This window comes from Mobula hypostoma, chromosome 26, assembly GCF_963921235.1.
Source record: "Mobula hypostoma chromosome 26, sMobHyp1.1, whole genome shotgun sequence".
Lineage (NCBI taxonomy): Eukaryota > Metazoa > Chordata > Chondrichthyes > Myliobatiformes > Myliobatidae > Mobula > Mobula hypostoma.
The window spans coordinates 3,071,250-3,086,681 of NC_086122.1; the positions used below are offsets into that span (position 1 = coordinate 3,071,250).

General features: G+C 40.5%; 1 protein-coding gene across 7 annotated transcripts in view; it reads left to right on the forward strand.

The window, feature by feature from the left end:
• Nucleotides 1-15,432, forward strand: part of LOC134338213 (adhesion G protein-coupled receptor B2-like) — a 1,212,788-nt gene that overhangs the window by 940,642 nt on the left and 256,714 nt on the right. For all 7 annotated transcript variants that reach the window (XM_063033890.1, XM_063033884.1, XM_063033886.1 and 4 more), the window contains one exon: nucleotides 7,256-7,358. In XM_063033890.1, coding sequence (XP_062889960.1) covers nucleotides 7,256-7,358 — 103 coding nt within the window. The remainder of the gene's footprint in view (nucleotides 1-7,255; nucleotides 7,359-15,432) is intronic.

The following is a 15,432-nucleotide window of genomic DNA, read 5'->3' on the forward strand; positions in this document are numbered from 1 at the left end:
ACACAGTGACTGAAATACTCCTGCAGTCACACAGTGACTGAAATACTCCTGCAGTCACACAGTGACTGAAATACACCTGCAGTCACACAGTGACTGAAATACTCCTGCAGTCACACAGTGACTGAAATACTCCTGCAGTCACACAGTGACTGAAATACTCCTGCAGTCACACAGTGACTGAAATACTCCTGCAGTCACACAGTGACTGAAATACACCTGCAGACACACAGTGACTGAAATACTCCTGCAGTCACACAGTGACTGAAATACTCCTGCAGTCACACAGTGACTGAAATACTCCTGCAGTCACACAGTGACTGAAATACACCTGCAGACACACAGTGACTGAAATACACCTGCAGTCACACAGTGACTGAAATACTCCTGCAGTCACACAGTGACTGAAATACTCCTGCAGTCACACAGTGACTGAAATACACCTGCAGACACACAGTGACTGAAATACTCCTGCAGTCACACAGTGACTGAAATACACCTGCAGTCACACAGTGACTGAAATACACCTGCAGTCACACAGTGACTGAAATACTCCTGCAGTCACACAGTGACTGAAATACACCTGCAGTCACACAGTGACTGAAATACTCCTGCAGTCACACAGTGACTGAAATACTCCTGCAGTCACAGTGACTGAAATACACCTGCACCCACACAGTGACTGAAATACACCTGCACCCACACAGTGACTGAAATACTCCTGCAGTCACACAGTGACTGAAATACACCTGCAGACACACAGTGACTGAAATACTCCTGCACCCATACAGTGACTGAAATATTCCTGCACCCACACAGTGACTGAAATACACCTGCAGTCACACAGTGACTGAAATACTCCTGCACCCACACAGTGACTGAAATACTCCTGCAGTCACACAGTGACTGAAATACTCCTGCACCCACACAGTGACTGAAATACTCCTGCAGTCACACAGTGACTGAAATACACCTGCAGACACACAGTGACTGAAATACTCCTGCAGTCACACAGTGACTGAAATACTCCTGCAGTCACACAGTGACTGAAATACACCTGCAGTCACACAGTGACTGAAATACACCTGCAGTCACACAGTGACTGAAATACACCTGCAGTCACACAGTGACTGAAATACTCCTGCACCCACACAGTGACTGAAATACTCCTGCAGTCACACAGTGACTGAAATACTCCTGCACCCACACAGTGACTGAAATACTCCTGCAGTCACACAGTGACTGAAATACTCCTGCAGTCACACAGTGACTGAAATACTCCTGCAGTCACACAGTGACTGAAATACTCCTGCAGTCACACAGTGACTGAAATACTCCTGCAGTCACACAGTGACTGAAATACTCCTGCAGTCACACAGTGACTGAAATACTCCTGCAGTCACACAGTGACTGAAATACTCCTGCAGTCACACAGTGACTGAAATACTCCTGCAGTCACACAGTGACTGAAATACTCCGGCAGTCACACAGTGACTGAAATACTCCTGCACCCACACAGTGACTGAAATACTCCTGCAGTCACACAGTGACTGAAATACTCCTGCACCCACACAGTGACTGAAATACTCCTGCAGTCACACAGTGACTGAAATACTCCTGCAGTCACACAGTGACTGAAATACACCTGCAGTCACACAGTGACTGAAATACTCCTGCAGTCACACAGTGACTGAAATACTCCTGCAGTCACACAGTGACTGAAATACTCCTGCAGTCACACAGTGACTGAAATACTCCTGAAGTCACACAGTGACTGAAATACACCTGCAGACACACAGTGACTGAAATACTCCTGCAGTCACACAGTGACTGAAATACTCCTGCAGTCACACAGTGACTGAAATACTCCTGCAGTCACACAGTGACTGAAATACACCTGCAGACACACAGTGACTGAAATACACCTGCAGTCACACAGTGACTGAAATACACCTGCAGTCACACAGTGACTGAAATACACCTGCAGTCACACAGTGACTGAAATACTCCTGCAGTCACACAGTGACTGAAATACACCTGCAGTCACACAGTGACTGAAATACTCCTGCAGTCACACAGTGACTGAAATACTCCTGCAGTCACACAGTGACTGAAATACACCTGCACCCACACAGTGACTGAAATACACCTGCACCCACACAGTGACTGAAATACTCCTGTAGTCACACAGTGACTGAAATACACCTGCAGACACACAGTGACTGAAATACTCCTGCACCCACACAGTGACTGAAATATTCCTGCACCCACACAGTGACTGAAATACACCTGCAGTCACACAGTGACTGAAATACTCCTGCAGTCACTCAGTGACTGAAATACTCCTGCAGTCACACAGTGACTGAAATACTCCTGCAGTCACACAGTGACTGAAATACTCCTGCTGTCACACAGTGACTGAAATACACCTGCAGACACACAGTGACTGAAATACTCCTGCAGTCACACAGTGACTGAAATACACCTGCAGTCACACAGTGACTGAAATACACCTGCAGTCACACAGTGACTGAAATACTCCTGCAGTCACACAGTGACTGAAATACACCTGCAGTCACACAGTGACTGAAATACTCCTGCAGTCACACAGTGACTGAAATACACCTGCACCCACACAGTGACTGAAATACACCTGCACCCACACAGTGACTGAAATACTCCTGCAGTCACACAGTGACTGAAATACACCTGCAGACACACAGTGACTGAAATACTCCTGCACCCACACAGTGACTGAAATACTCCTGCAGTCACACAGTGACTGAAATACTCCTGCAGTCACACAGTGACTGAAATACTCCTGCAGTCACACAGTGACTGAAATACTCCTGCAGTCACACAGTGACTGAAATACTCCTGCAGTCACACAGTGACTGAAATACACCTGCAGTCACACAGTGACTGAAATACTCCTGCAGTCACACAGTGACTGAAATACTCCTGCAGTCACACAGTGACTGAAATACTCCTGCAGTCACACAGTGACTGAAATACTCCTGCAGTCACACAGTGACTGAAATACTCCTGCAGTCACACAGTGACTGAAATACTCCTGCCCTATTAACCGTTCTTGCTCCACTACTGGAATAAAGGCAGGGAAGGAAAAGTTTATGAAACATGAAGTTTTTCTTTGTTATATTGTGTTTCATTATACCCTTCAATTAATAAAACAAATCAAAAAGACATGATATATTAATTTTCATTCTAAATATTTACCGTATGAACATTGCAAAAATGCAATTTAAGTGTGTACCGTTTTCAGTCCGTGTGAAAATATCCTCTCAGACCCATGGTTGGACTCTGCAGCTGTAAAATAAATGGTGGGAATGTTGATGTCTGCTATGATCTCAAAGGCACACACACATCCATAGAGATAATGATGAAATCGGTGACAACTGCAACATATTCATTCAGATCCAATGGTGATCCCTGGATATGGTCCATAAATTATTGTAAGTGCTTCTCCACCTCCCTTGACCATACCCTCATGGTCCTCACCTCTGGTGCCTTTGTGCTCAGTCTCTGCCTGTACACCAGGAGTAGAAGTACAGCCAAATAATCAGACTTACCAAAGTGCATTTGTGGGATGGCACTGTAAATGTTCTTGATGATGATTTAACAGTGGTCAATTGTGTTGACTCCTCTGATTCCATTGGTGACATGTGGTGGTAATAGGTTAGAGACAACTTGGAGATCCCACAGTGATTGCAAAGACAGCATGTTGCACTGCATATGACTGTTGATCACATACTCAGCTCTTCCAGTGCTAGCTTGATGTTGTCCCGTGCTGGAACGTACATCCCAACCAGAATGATGCTGGGAAACTCCTTCAGTTGAGGAGAAGATGACAATGCGACGCAGTGCGCGCGGCCTCTCCGGTGATGAATATCTGTTATCTGTCAAGTAGGATGCCGTGCACAATTCTGATTTGATGGAGGCAGATGTGAGAGCACAGAGGAACATCTGGTGAAACTTCTGAAATGCCTGTTTCACTGCCACCGCTACTGTGTGATCCAAAATCTCCAGAGCGGAAGGCCCCGAGTCCTCATCTTTGCTTGTTGCTTGACGGCCGGGGACAGGGTCAAAGTCCCTGGCAGAGATGGTGCTCAGTGCTCAGTGTCGGAGGGCTGGTTGGAGGCTCGAAGTTTTCGGACGGACTCAGAGTCGGACTGTAGTCGGGTGCTTCCAGGATGTTGCATCGGCAAGTTTATGGCGCTGGAAGTTCATGGCAGGGAGAGTTTCTCCCTTCTACCATCTGCGTGAGATGTTGGGGCTATCGGGACTTTGAGACTTTCTTTTAACCGTGCCCATGGTCTTGTAACTATATGTTATAATTATGTGGTTTTTGTCAGTTTTAGTCTTGGTCTGTCTTGTGTTTCTGTGCTATTATACTGGAGGAACATTGTATCATTTTTTAATGCATGCATTTCTAAATGACAATAAGCGAAGACTTAGTGTCCCCCTAATCTAAATGGTAACACTTAACTGACAGATGTTCCAGCTCAGAGGAGCAGAACTGAGACAGAACTTCCATATCTTGCACCATGATGAGTTAACCCATGAAGTAAACACCACAATCTCTGCCTTTACCTGACATCGCTGTCTCTCCCATGCAATGGAAGGTGAAGCCCTCGGGCTATGTCTGGAATGCTGGGGAGGAACCATGTCTCCGTGAAACAGAGTACATACCACTTCTTGATGTCTCTCTGGTACAGCAATCTTGGTCTGAGAGCTTCAATTTTATTTTCCAGAGACTGACACTAGTCAGGAGAATGGTAGCGAGTCTCAGGGCCCTATGTTTCAGCTTTATCTGCAGCCCAGCCCGGTTACCCTGTTTTCTTAAAGGGGAAACTGCGCTTGCTCCTTCGGTGGTCTGTAATCTAGAGTCCGCTGATTTTGAAGATCAATAGATTTTTTGAATGTCTTTAAATGATGTTCCTTACTGAAGTACCTATGGGTGTGAGTGGAGATGTCAGCTGTGGTAGCCCTAAATGGGAATATTTGATGATTCACTTTAGAGCTGCAGACGAGTTGCCACTCTCTGGCATCAATTTGAAGAAAGGCAACAAGGATAAAACATAAACAACAGGAATTCTGCAGATGCTGGAAATTCAAGCAACACACATCAAAGTTGCTGGTGAATGCAGCAGGCCAGGCAGCATCGCTAGGAAGAGGTACAGTCGACGTTTCAAGCCGAAACCCTTCGTCAGGACTAACTGGTCTCGGCCTGAAACGTCGACTGTACCTCTTCCTAGAGATGCTGCCTGGCCTGCTGCGTTCACCAGCAACTTTGAAGGATAAAACATTGTCCTTTCATTGGAGATTGAGATAAATCTGTCTAACAGCTCATCTATCTCAATTACTCATACACCTCATTTCCCTTGAGAATGAATAGAAAAACAAGTCAAAAATCTATTTAATGTGACCAAACTGCATAAAAATTATGAGCGCATAGAAATGACGAATGCGACAGTCTTTTTCCCAGGGTTGTGGAATACAAATCTGAGAGGAAACTTTTTCATGCGGAGAGTAGCCAATACATGGAATAGATTTCCAGAGGAAATGGTTGAAGCAGGTACTTTAACAACATTTGAAAGACACTTGGAAGGTACGTGGGTGGGATTGTTTCAGGAGTAGTATGGGCCAAATGTAGGCAAATGGATCTAGCTCATGTATCAGTTTTAGTTGGCATAGACAAATTAGGCTGGATGATGCAATGACAGGATAAAATGCCCATCATGATAGCTGAATTATGGAATTATAAGCAGAATGTCAGTTGAACTGTGCTTCCAACTGTCCCCATACCATTCTGCATTGGAGACATACTCTATAAACATCACTTCAGCTTGATGTTTCTTTCTGCATTTTATTATCCAGTACTCTTTTGGCCAACATCCTCTCCTCCATCCTCTATAACATCAGTGTATCCACATCCAATTGTCATCTTATCCCACATCATGTTCAACTTCCTCAGCTACAAGAGCTTCAACAGTAAAGTAAAAAGGAAAAGATGAGCAAAGAGTATGTTGTTCTTCTACATACAGAGGTGACGTAATTTGTAATATGACACAAGGAATGGCACAAGAATTAAACAGCTGTTTTCCATGTCTTCATGGAAGAAGGCACAAAGCACCACCAGAACTTCCTCTCCTATCCTTTATACATTGCAAGACTCCATAGACAAAAAGGAGGTACTTGATGCTTTAGTGAGCTTACAGTTGCATGCATCGCAAGGACTGGGTGGACTTTATCCCAGGCTGCCACTGGAGGTATGGCAAATTGGATTGAATACCTTCAAGAGGTAACAAATTGTATTGATGTCAGCAAGATTTATATGGACTTTAGTTTGGCCTTTGATAATGTCACACATGGGAGAACGGGTTAAAGAGTTAGGGCTCATAGCAAATTGACAAAACAGATCCAAAGTTGGCTTGGTAATAAGAGACAGGGAGAGATGATAGAGCGTTAATAGCCTGCATTTTGTACTATCACTTCTGGCCAAATGGAAAGTGACTTGAACCTAACCTTTTATTTGTTTCCTTTCAGATAAGAATCTAAATGGTATAAAAGTACAAGAAAATCCAATGGCATTTACTCAATAAAACTAAGAATAAATATTAGCAAACCCATGAAAAAATGAACACAATGGGTCAGTAATAGAAAAGCAGAGATAAAAAGCAGAAATGTAATGTACAATATCAAATATTATATTCAGTTCTATACTTAACATTATCAGCAATAAGGTCCACAAATGACTTACAAAAAGTAAAACAGGAAAATCTTTCTGAAAAATTAGCAGCGTAGGGCTCTTTCTTGAGAATAAAAATTACCTCTGAATTTTTTACAATTATGAAGTAGTTTAGTAGAATAGACTTTTTAATAATAGCACAATGCAGAATCCAAACTAAAGCCCATGGATAGAAATCAATCACGAATAAATTCATTAAGAAACTCAAGGAAGCCTCCACAAAGGGAGTGTGCATGTGTAGTTGATGTGAACAAGACAGATATATTAATAGGATACTAAATTATGCAGCTCTGTCAATGAGTGTGCACTCATAATAAGATGTATTGACAGTGTTGAATGAAATTGTGTGGAATGGACCTGATGGGCCATATTAGAAGTTCTAAGTGATTTTAAGTATATGCTCAACTGCACAGATGTTTATAGCTGAAGAATAGCACAATGTATTTATATGTAAATCATTTGATTTGCTTTTCCATTATGTTTCCACAGATTCATAAAATCAGAACGATCCATTATACTACTCAACTTCTGCTTATCTATAATGGCATCAAACATCCTGATTTTGGTTGGTCAAACACAGATACACAGCAAGGTAAGAGCAACCAAGAGCATTTGGATGTGGAGAAGCAAGAGATAACTTATGGAGAAGAGTTCACCAAAATAATGAAAGAAAATGATGTCAAAATTCAGAGGTTTATTCAAATTTGAACTTTTTGGGTAAGTGGCGTTTTGGGCTCTTAGAACATATTATACTCATTTACAAGTAAGAGCCAAGTTTGAGCTACAATTTCAAGTTAATGTCTGAAATATCAGCTTCAGGAATGAAGAGCAGTCAGCTCATGGGCAAGCTTTAGAAATGTTGAGTGATTTTTTGAAACTTACAGTGGGTTGTAATGCTGGCAGGAACAAACCAGCTGCCTATTATCTAGCCTTCCTGATGAGGTTAATGAGAAATCTGTCAGGGTGCATGAAGAGGAGCTACTGTCAGTTTTCACTTCACCACATGTGTCAGTTACATTCATGTTTTCTTGGAGTGATGCTGAGATAAGCTGCAAGATTTAGACTTTAATTTTAACAGTCAATGCATTTATTTTGGTACATACTGACCATTTTTTGTTGCAGTGACATGTAATTTAATTTCAATGACATGGTGTTCTATGCCTATACAAGACTTAATAACATATCATTCTTCATTCCTTCTGAGTTGATGGGAGTATTCAGTGGACTATATAATTATCCCCTAGCAAGCAATTTATTATGATTCAACAATTTTTGTTAAACCTCATCTATACTTATCCATATCCAGCGTTGAATGAAACTGAAGTAATTATGTGCAATGTATCACAAAGCTGGGAAGATAGAGGATTGTGAAGCTTTTCAAAACTTGCAGAAGGAAACTAAGATGCATCATGAAAGGAAGCTGGCGACTAATATCAAAGAAGATACTAAAAGCTTTTTTAAGTATATAAAATGTAAAAGAGAGTTGAGGGTAGATATAGGACCAATAGAAAATGACACTGGAGATAATGTAATGAGAGACGCAGAGATGGCAGAGGAACTGAATGCGTAGTATACCGGACATCCAAGAGTGTCAGGGAGTTGAAGTTTGTGCAGTGAAAATTACAATTAAGGAGGACTTCCGGGTCATCAAGGGAATGGCGGCGTAAGGAAAAGGTCTCTCGACAAAAAAGAAGGTAAACTGCCCCAAAATCGAATTTAGACAAATACTTAATATTGCATAACTATATTAATAAAAGGGGCAAGGATGATGTCTAAGAACAAGAATAAAAAGTCCGCTTCGAAGGCTGATAAACATAAAGAGATGCAGCGAGGCAACGGGCCTAGCTCCCCCACGGCAAGCCAGGACGGAGATAATGAGGGGGAATCGGTGACTCTGTCTTTGATTCTCGGAGAGATTCGCGAGTTCCGACAAGATAACAGCAAACAGCTGGGAGATATTAAAGGAGAAATAGTAAAAACTAACTCGCGGATAGATGAAGCCGAAGCGAGGATTGTTGGAATTGAAGAGAAGCTACAAAACGCCGAGGAAGTGATAGCAGAAATGCTGAAGCTACAAGACCAGCTCCAGTGGAAACTAATAGATCAAGAAGGCCGCTCGAGAAGGGAAAATGTGAGGATCTACGGAGTTCCCGAAGGAACCGAAGGTAAACCCGGATTGATGATTCCCTTCGTGGAGAAGCTGCTCAGAGAGAACCTTGATATACCGGCTGCAAAAGACCTACAGATAGAAAGGGCTCACCGCGCGTTGGCACCATAGCCTCCGGCAGGCGCCCAGCCCAGATCGATTCTGATCAGATTTCTCAGTTACAGAACGAAGGAAGAGGTGCTTAAAAGAGCATGGCAAAAGAAAGGTTTCATGTGGAACAACTGCAAAATCAGTTTAGACCATGACTACGCACCGGGGATTCTTACCAGACGGAAGGAATATACGGAAACACGGAGAGTCCTGAAGGAAAACAACATCAGATTCCAGACCCTGTATCCAGCTCGGCTGAGAGTCTATTACGACGAAGGGACAAAAACTTACGCTACGGTGGAGGAGGCAACGTTGGACCTGTCGGACCGGGGACTACCTATTAAAGTTATCACCCAACCGGAGTCGCTACTGGAGAGGATTCGGCAGAAGTCGTGGCTGTTAGTGGGGCGAGAACACTCCACTCGAACCAGAGTGTCAAACTACAAGGAAAAGCTGCAAATATTCAGACGCGAATGTACAGAGAATACAGATTAATTAAGAGAAATGACTGAAAAGAGTAAATCGGACTTAAAAGTAAAATGAAAACTGGTAACTGAAAATAAACTAGGCGGAATAACTTGAATGATAGCAATATGGTCGAGACATAAATACGAGAAAATTCTCTATGATTATTCAAACTGCTGAGGGCCCTCTAACACAGGGTGAAGATAGAGGTTATCCCTCTGAACTGAGGCGGGTCGGTGCTCAGGCCTCACTGTGGGAAGTCGGGAAAAATTTTCAAATGTTATACGTTCAGAAATGTCTAGGGTGTGGTTATATGTCTTGGTTTACTGTTGAGAAGGGATTGCTTACTGTTTGGTTAGAAAAGGAGAGTGCTTTTTTTCTACTAGAGAAAAATGCAAACTGAATTGGTAAAAATAATTTCCTATAATGTTAATGGGGTTTTGAATCCAATTAAAAGAAATAAGATTATGTCTAAATTGAAAAAAGAGAGGGCACAAATAGCTTTCCTCCAGGAAACACATATGAGCCAATCTGAACATGGAAAATTAAAAAGAATGGGCTTTAAGCATGTATTTTATTCATCATATAAATTGAGTCACAAAAGAGGGGTAGCTACTTTAATATCAAGTACTCTTAATTATGAACATATTTCAGAGACTAGAGACAAAGAAGGACGGTTTGTAAAAATCACAGGAAGAATAGAAGGTACAGAAATAACATTGCTGAATGTTTATGCTCCTCCAGGTAGTGAATGGTCATTTTATAGACACATTTTTGACCTAATGGTCAGTTCTCGAGGGGTAGTAATTTGTGGAGGGGATTTTAATATTAGATTAAATCCTATATTAGATTCTTCAAGAATAGTTACTCAGAATAAACCTCTGACTCGGAAAGTGAATTCATTGATGGAGGAGTTGGGAATTATAGATGTCTGGAGGGAATTACACCCTACTAGTAAAGATTATACATATTACTCTTCCCTCATTCAGCCTATTCAAGGATAGACTATTTCTTTATCTTTAATACAGATAGACTCAGGATAAAAAACTGTAATATTGCAACAATTGATCTGTCGGATCATAGCCCAGTCTCTATGTCTCTAATCCTGGAAAGGAAAATGAGGAAAACACTATGGAGGCTAAACTCACATATACTCAATAACCTGAAAGTAATGGAGAGATTAAGGGGAGAAATCAAAGAATATCTAGACCTTAATGACACGGGAGAAACATCACCAGTGATTTTATGGGATACATTGAAAGCTGTACTGAGAGGGAAAATTATTTCCATTACTACTCACATGAAAAAAATCAATGCACAAAAATTAGCAGACCTTCAAGGAAAATTAAAACAACTTCAAGTTGTAGATAGCAACAAAAGTAATTCAAATCGAAAACAGGAAATTAGGAAATTGCAAAGTGAAATTGATGATATTTATACGTTGGAAACTCAAAGAAATTTTCTTTACCTGAGACAAAAGAATTATGAAGTAGGAGGTAAATCAGCTAGATTATTAGCATATAAATTACGAAAACAACAAGCAGACAATACAATTCATAAAATAAAGAATCCAAAGACAAAGCTTGTGGAGAGTACAATAGGGAAAATTCAAGAGAGTTTTGAAACATATTATCGAGAGCTGTACTCCCAACCCCGGGCCCCCAATGAGCCCTATATAGACAGTGTATTGAATTTTTTAGATCTACCTAAACTTACAGATTTACAAAATGAAAGTTTATTAGAACCAGTAACTGTCAAAGAACTGAACGTGGCCATCTCTAGGTTAAAGGCTGGAAAGTCCCCGGGTTCTGATGGGTTTACCTCAGAGTGGTACAAGTCCCTGAAGACACAGTTAGCCCCATTACTACTTAACACCTTTAATTGGATCTTGCAGAGAGGAGAAAGTCCACCTTCCTGGACAGAAGCGATTATTTCAGTTATTCCTAAAGAGGGTAAAGATAAACTAGAATGTGGCAATTATCGACCAATTAGTGTTCTTAATTCAGATTACAAACTATTTACATCTATATTAGCGCGCAGATTGGAAAAGCTTTTACCTGGCCTAATCCATTTAGACCAGACTGGATTTATTCAACAAAGACAAACACAGGACAACATAAGGAGAACTCTGCACATATTAGAACAGGTTAATAAGAACGAGACAGAGACAATGGTAGTAGGATTGGACGCTGAGAAAGCTTTTGATTCGGTTAGTTGGGCATTCCTATACAGAGTGTGAGGAAGATTCGGCTTTCAAGAAAGGTTTATTAAAGTAATTCAGACTCTATATGACAGCCCTACAGCCCGAATTAAGATAAATGGGGACCTCTCTGACTCCTTCATTTTAGAGAGAGGCACTAGACAGGGATGCCCAATTTCTCCTCTCCTTTTTGCGCTATATATTGAACCGCTTGCCCAACTAATAAGACAGAGCGAAATCGTAAAAGGTATCAAGGTGGCAGGGATTGAACAGAAAGTGGCGTTATTCGCAGATGATGTTTTGGTCTATCTGAGTGAACCAGAAAAATCATTTATAGGATTGTTTACACTGTTGGATGACTTTGGGAAAATATCAGGTTATAAAATAAATGTAAAGAAAACGCAGGTATGTCCCTGAATTATACACCATCCAAAAAATTGCAGGATACATACGATCTTAAGTGGGAAGCTAAATCATTAAAATATTTAGGAATAACCCTGCCGAAGGATCTTTCAACGCTGTCACAGGTAAATTATGGGCCATTAATCTCAGAGATAAAAGCAGATATGCATAGATGGAATCTTATCCCCTTTTTAAGTTTAAATTCAAGGATAAATACAATAAAAATGAATATTCTTCCTCGGTTATTATATCTTTTCCGTACTTTACCAGTGGAGGTGGATGATAATCAATTCAGGGAATGGGACAAATGGATTTCCCGCTTCATTTGGCAAGGAAGGAAACCTAGAATTCGATATAACACCTTACAGTTAGGGAAGGAAGGAGGAGGTATGGTTCTTCCTTGCCTGAGAAATTATTTTTATGCCTCACAGATAACCCCTCTGTTATATTGGTGTAATAGGGAATATAAGGCTAGATGGAAGGAAATAGAATTTGGATTAGTTGACAGTTTTCCTCTTCAGGCCTCAATAGCTGACAAAGGATTGATGGCCCAGTTGGAAAAAATTTAATAATGCTTGGATAAATCTTACATTAAAAGTATGGCAGAAGGTGGTTAATTCATGTGGAATTAATAACATGTTAAAACTCTTTAGATGGTGTGCATATGATACCGAATTCCTTCCCAACAGAGGAGATAAAAGATTTGAGCTATGGATAAAGAAAGGTCTTACAACCTACCTCTCATTTATAGATAAAAGAGTATTACAAAGTTTCCAAATCCTGCAGGACAAACATGGCCTAGAACATAATGACTTTTTTAGGTACCTTCAAATACGAAACTATGTTAACCAGAGTTGTAGATATACAGACCTATCAACAGTAGAATTAGAATTTTTCAAGATTCTGAATTCGGCTTGCAGTTCAATACCTAGTAAATCAGTTTCTCGCCTATATAATGCACTCTCCCATGCTAAAAATGTAAATACACTGTATATTAAAGAGAAGTGGGAGAAAGAAGCGGGGTTGGTACTTTCAGAGGAGGCTTGGGGGAAAATCTGCAGTTTTCAATGGTCCTCGACTAATTCTTTGACTTGGAGAGAACATTATTGGAATAACATTATAAGATACTTCAAGACCCCATATCAGGAAAAATATAAAGATACAAATGTGATGTGTTGGAGAAGGTGCGGCTCCAAGGAGGCAAATCATTTTCATATTTTCTGGGATTGCCCTAAATTAAGTCTATTTTGGGAAGGTATTCATAGAACATTAGTTAAGGTACTTAGGTCCCAGATACCTCTGAACTTTGAGACGCTCTATTTGGGGCATGTATTGTTCCTTGAACAGAAGGAAGATATAAAGTTGCTGCAGGCCCTCTTAGCGGCAAGTAAGAAATCAATCACTAGAAAATGGCTAAATCCAATACCACCTACATTAGAAGATTGGTACGAAATTATCTTGGAAATATTTAAAATGGAAAAGTTGACTTACTCCCTGAGAACTCAAAAAGAAACATTTTATCAAATCTGGAATAAATGGATTGAATATATAACCCCAATGCGAGCAGACTTTAGATGACTCTCCTAATGATTTATATTGCTCTTCTCATCAACACAGTAATATTGCTAACGTAAGCACCCCTAGTCTAAATGTTTGTTTTTTTTTGGAAAATAGAGAATTAACACAAGTAAAGGGAAAGATTTGGGAAAGGGATCAAAAAAAATGAAAAAATTAAGTAAATAAGTACATAGGGATTGGATAATTATGTCTGCGGGCAGGAACAAGCACGAACAAATTGGGATATAAACACCTACAAGGGTTGGTATATAGGCTTGTATGCAACATTTTGGACCAGTGGAAATGGTCCAGAAGGGTTGTATGGAAACTATTATTACCATTTTTCTTAACAACTAATTTCATTACTTAGCCTAATAGGTTAGATTTACCACAGTACATAATTATCTATTTAAATGTTTATTTTCCTTTTATATCATCTCAATGTGTACTTAAGAATGTATAAATAATTGTAGTTTTATACATATAAAAAAATGGAAAAGGTTATATGTGTGAAAAAAGTACATGATAATTGTGAATTCCTTATCCAAATAAAAATAAAATAAAAAAAAACTCACAAAGATTTAAAAAAAAAAGAAAATTACAATTAAGAAGGTGCTCAGGAAGCTTAATAGCTTAATGGTCTGAGGGTGAATAAATCTCTAGGACCTGAGGGAATGTACCTTGGGTTCTGCAGGAAGTAGCTGGAGAGATTGCGGAGGCATTAACAATGATCCTTAAAAAATCAAGAGTCTGGCAATGTACTGGATGACTGGAAAATTGCAAGTGTTACTCCGCTATTTAAGAAGCGTGGGAGGCAACAGAAAGGAAACTATAGACCTGTTAGCATGACATCAGTGGTTGGGAAGTTATTGGATTTGATTGTTAGGGATGAGATTACAGAGTACTTGGAGGCACATGACAAGACAGGCCAAAGCCATCATGGCTTCCTGAAAAGAAAATCCTACCTGACTAACCTACTGCAATTTTTTGAGGAAATTACAAGCAAAGTAGACAAAGGAGATGCAGTAGATGTGGTATGCTTGGATTTTCAGTTGGCCTTTGACAAGGTGCTACACATGAGGCAGCTTAGCAAAATAAGAGCTCATGGCATTACAGGGGAGTTACTAGCGTGGGTGGGGCATTGGCTGATCAGCAGAAAATAGAGAGTGGGAATAAAGGGATTCTATTCTGGCTGGCTGCCGGTTACCAGGGGAGTTCCACAGGGGTCGGTGTTGGGACTGCAGCTTTTTACAATATATGTCAATGATTTGGACTATGGGATTAATGGATTTATGGCTAAATTTGCTAATGATACAAAGATAGGTGGAGGAGCGGGTAGTGTTTAGGAAACAGAGAGCCTGCAGAGAGACTTAGATAGTTTAGGGGAATGGGCAAAGAAGTGGCAAATGAAATCCAATGTTGGAAAGTGTATGGTCATGTACTTTGTTGGAAGAAATAAACAGGCAGACTATTATTTACATAGGGAGAGAATTCAAAATGCAGAGGTGCAAAGGGACTTGGGAGTCCTTGTGCAGGATACCCTAAAGGTTAACCTCCAAGTTGAGTTGGTGGTGAAGAAGGCAAATGCAATATTGGCATTCATTTCTGTAGGTATAGAATTTAAGGGCAAGGATGTGATGTTGAGGCTCTATAAGGCATTCATGAGACCACACTTAGAGTATTGTGTGTAGTTTTGGACTCCTTATTTTAGAAAGGATATTCTGACATTGGAGAGATCAGAGAAGATTCACGAGAATGATTCCAGGAATGAAAGGGATACCGTAT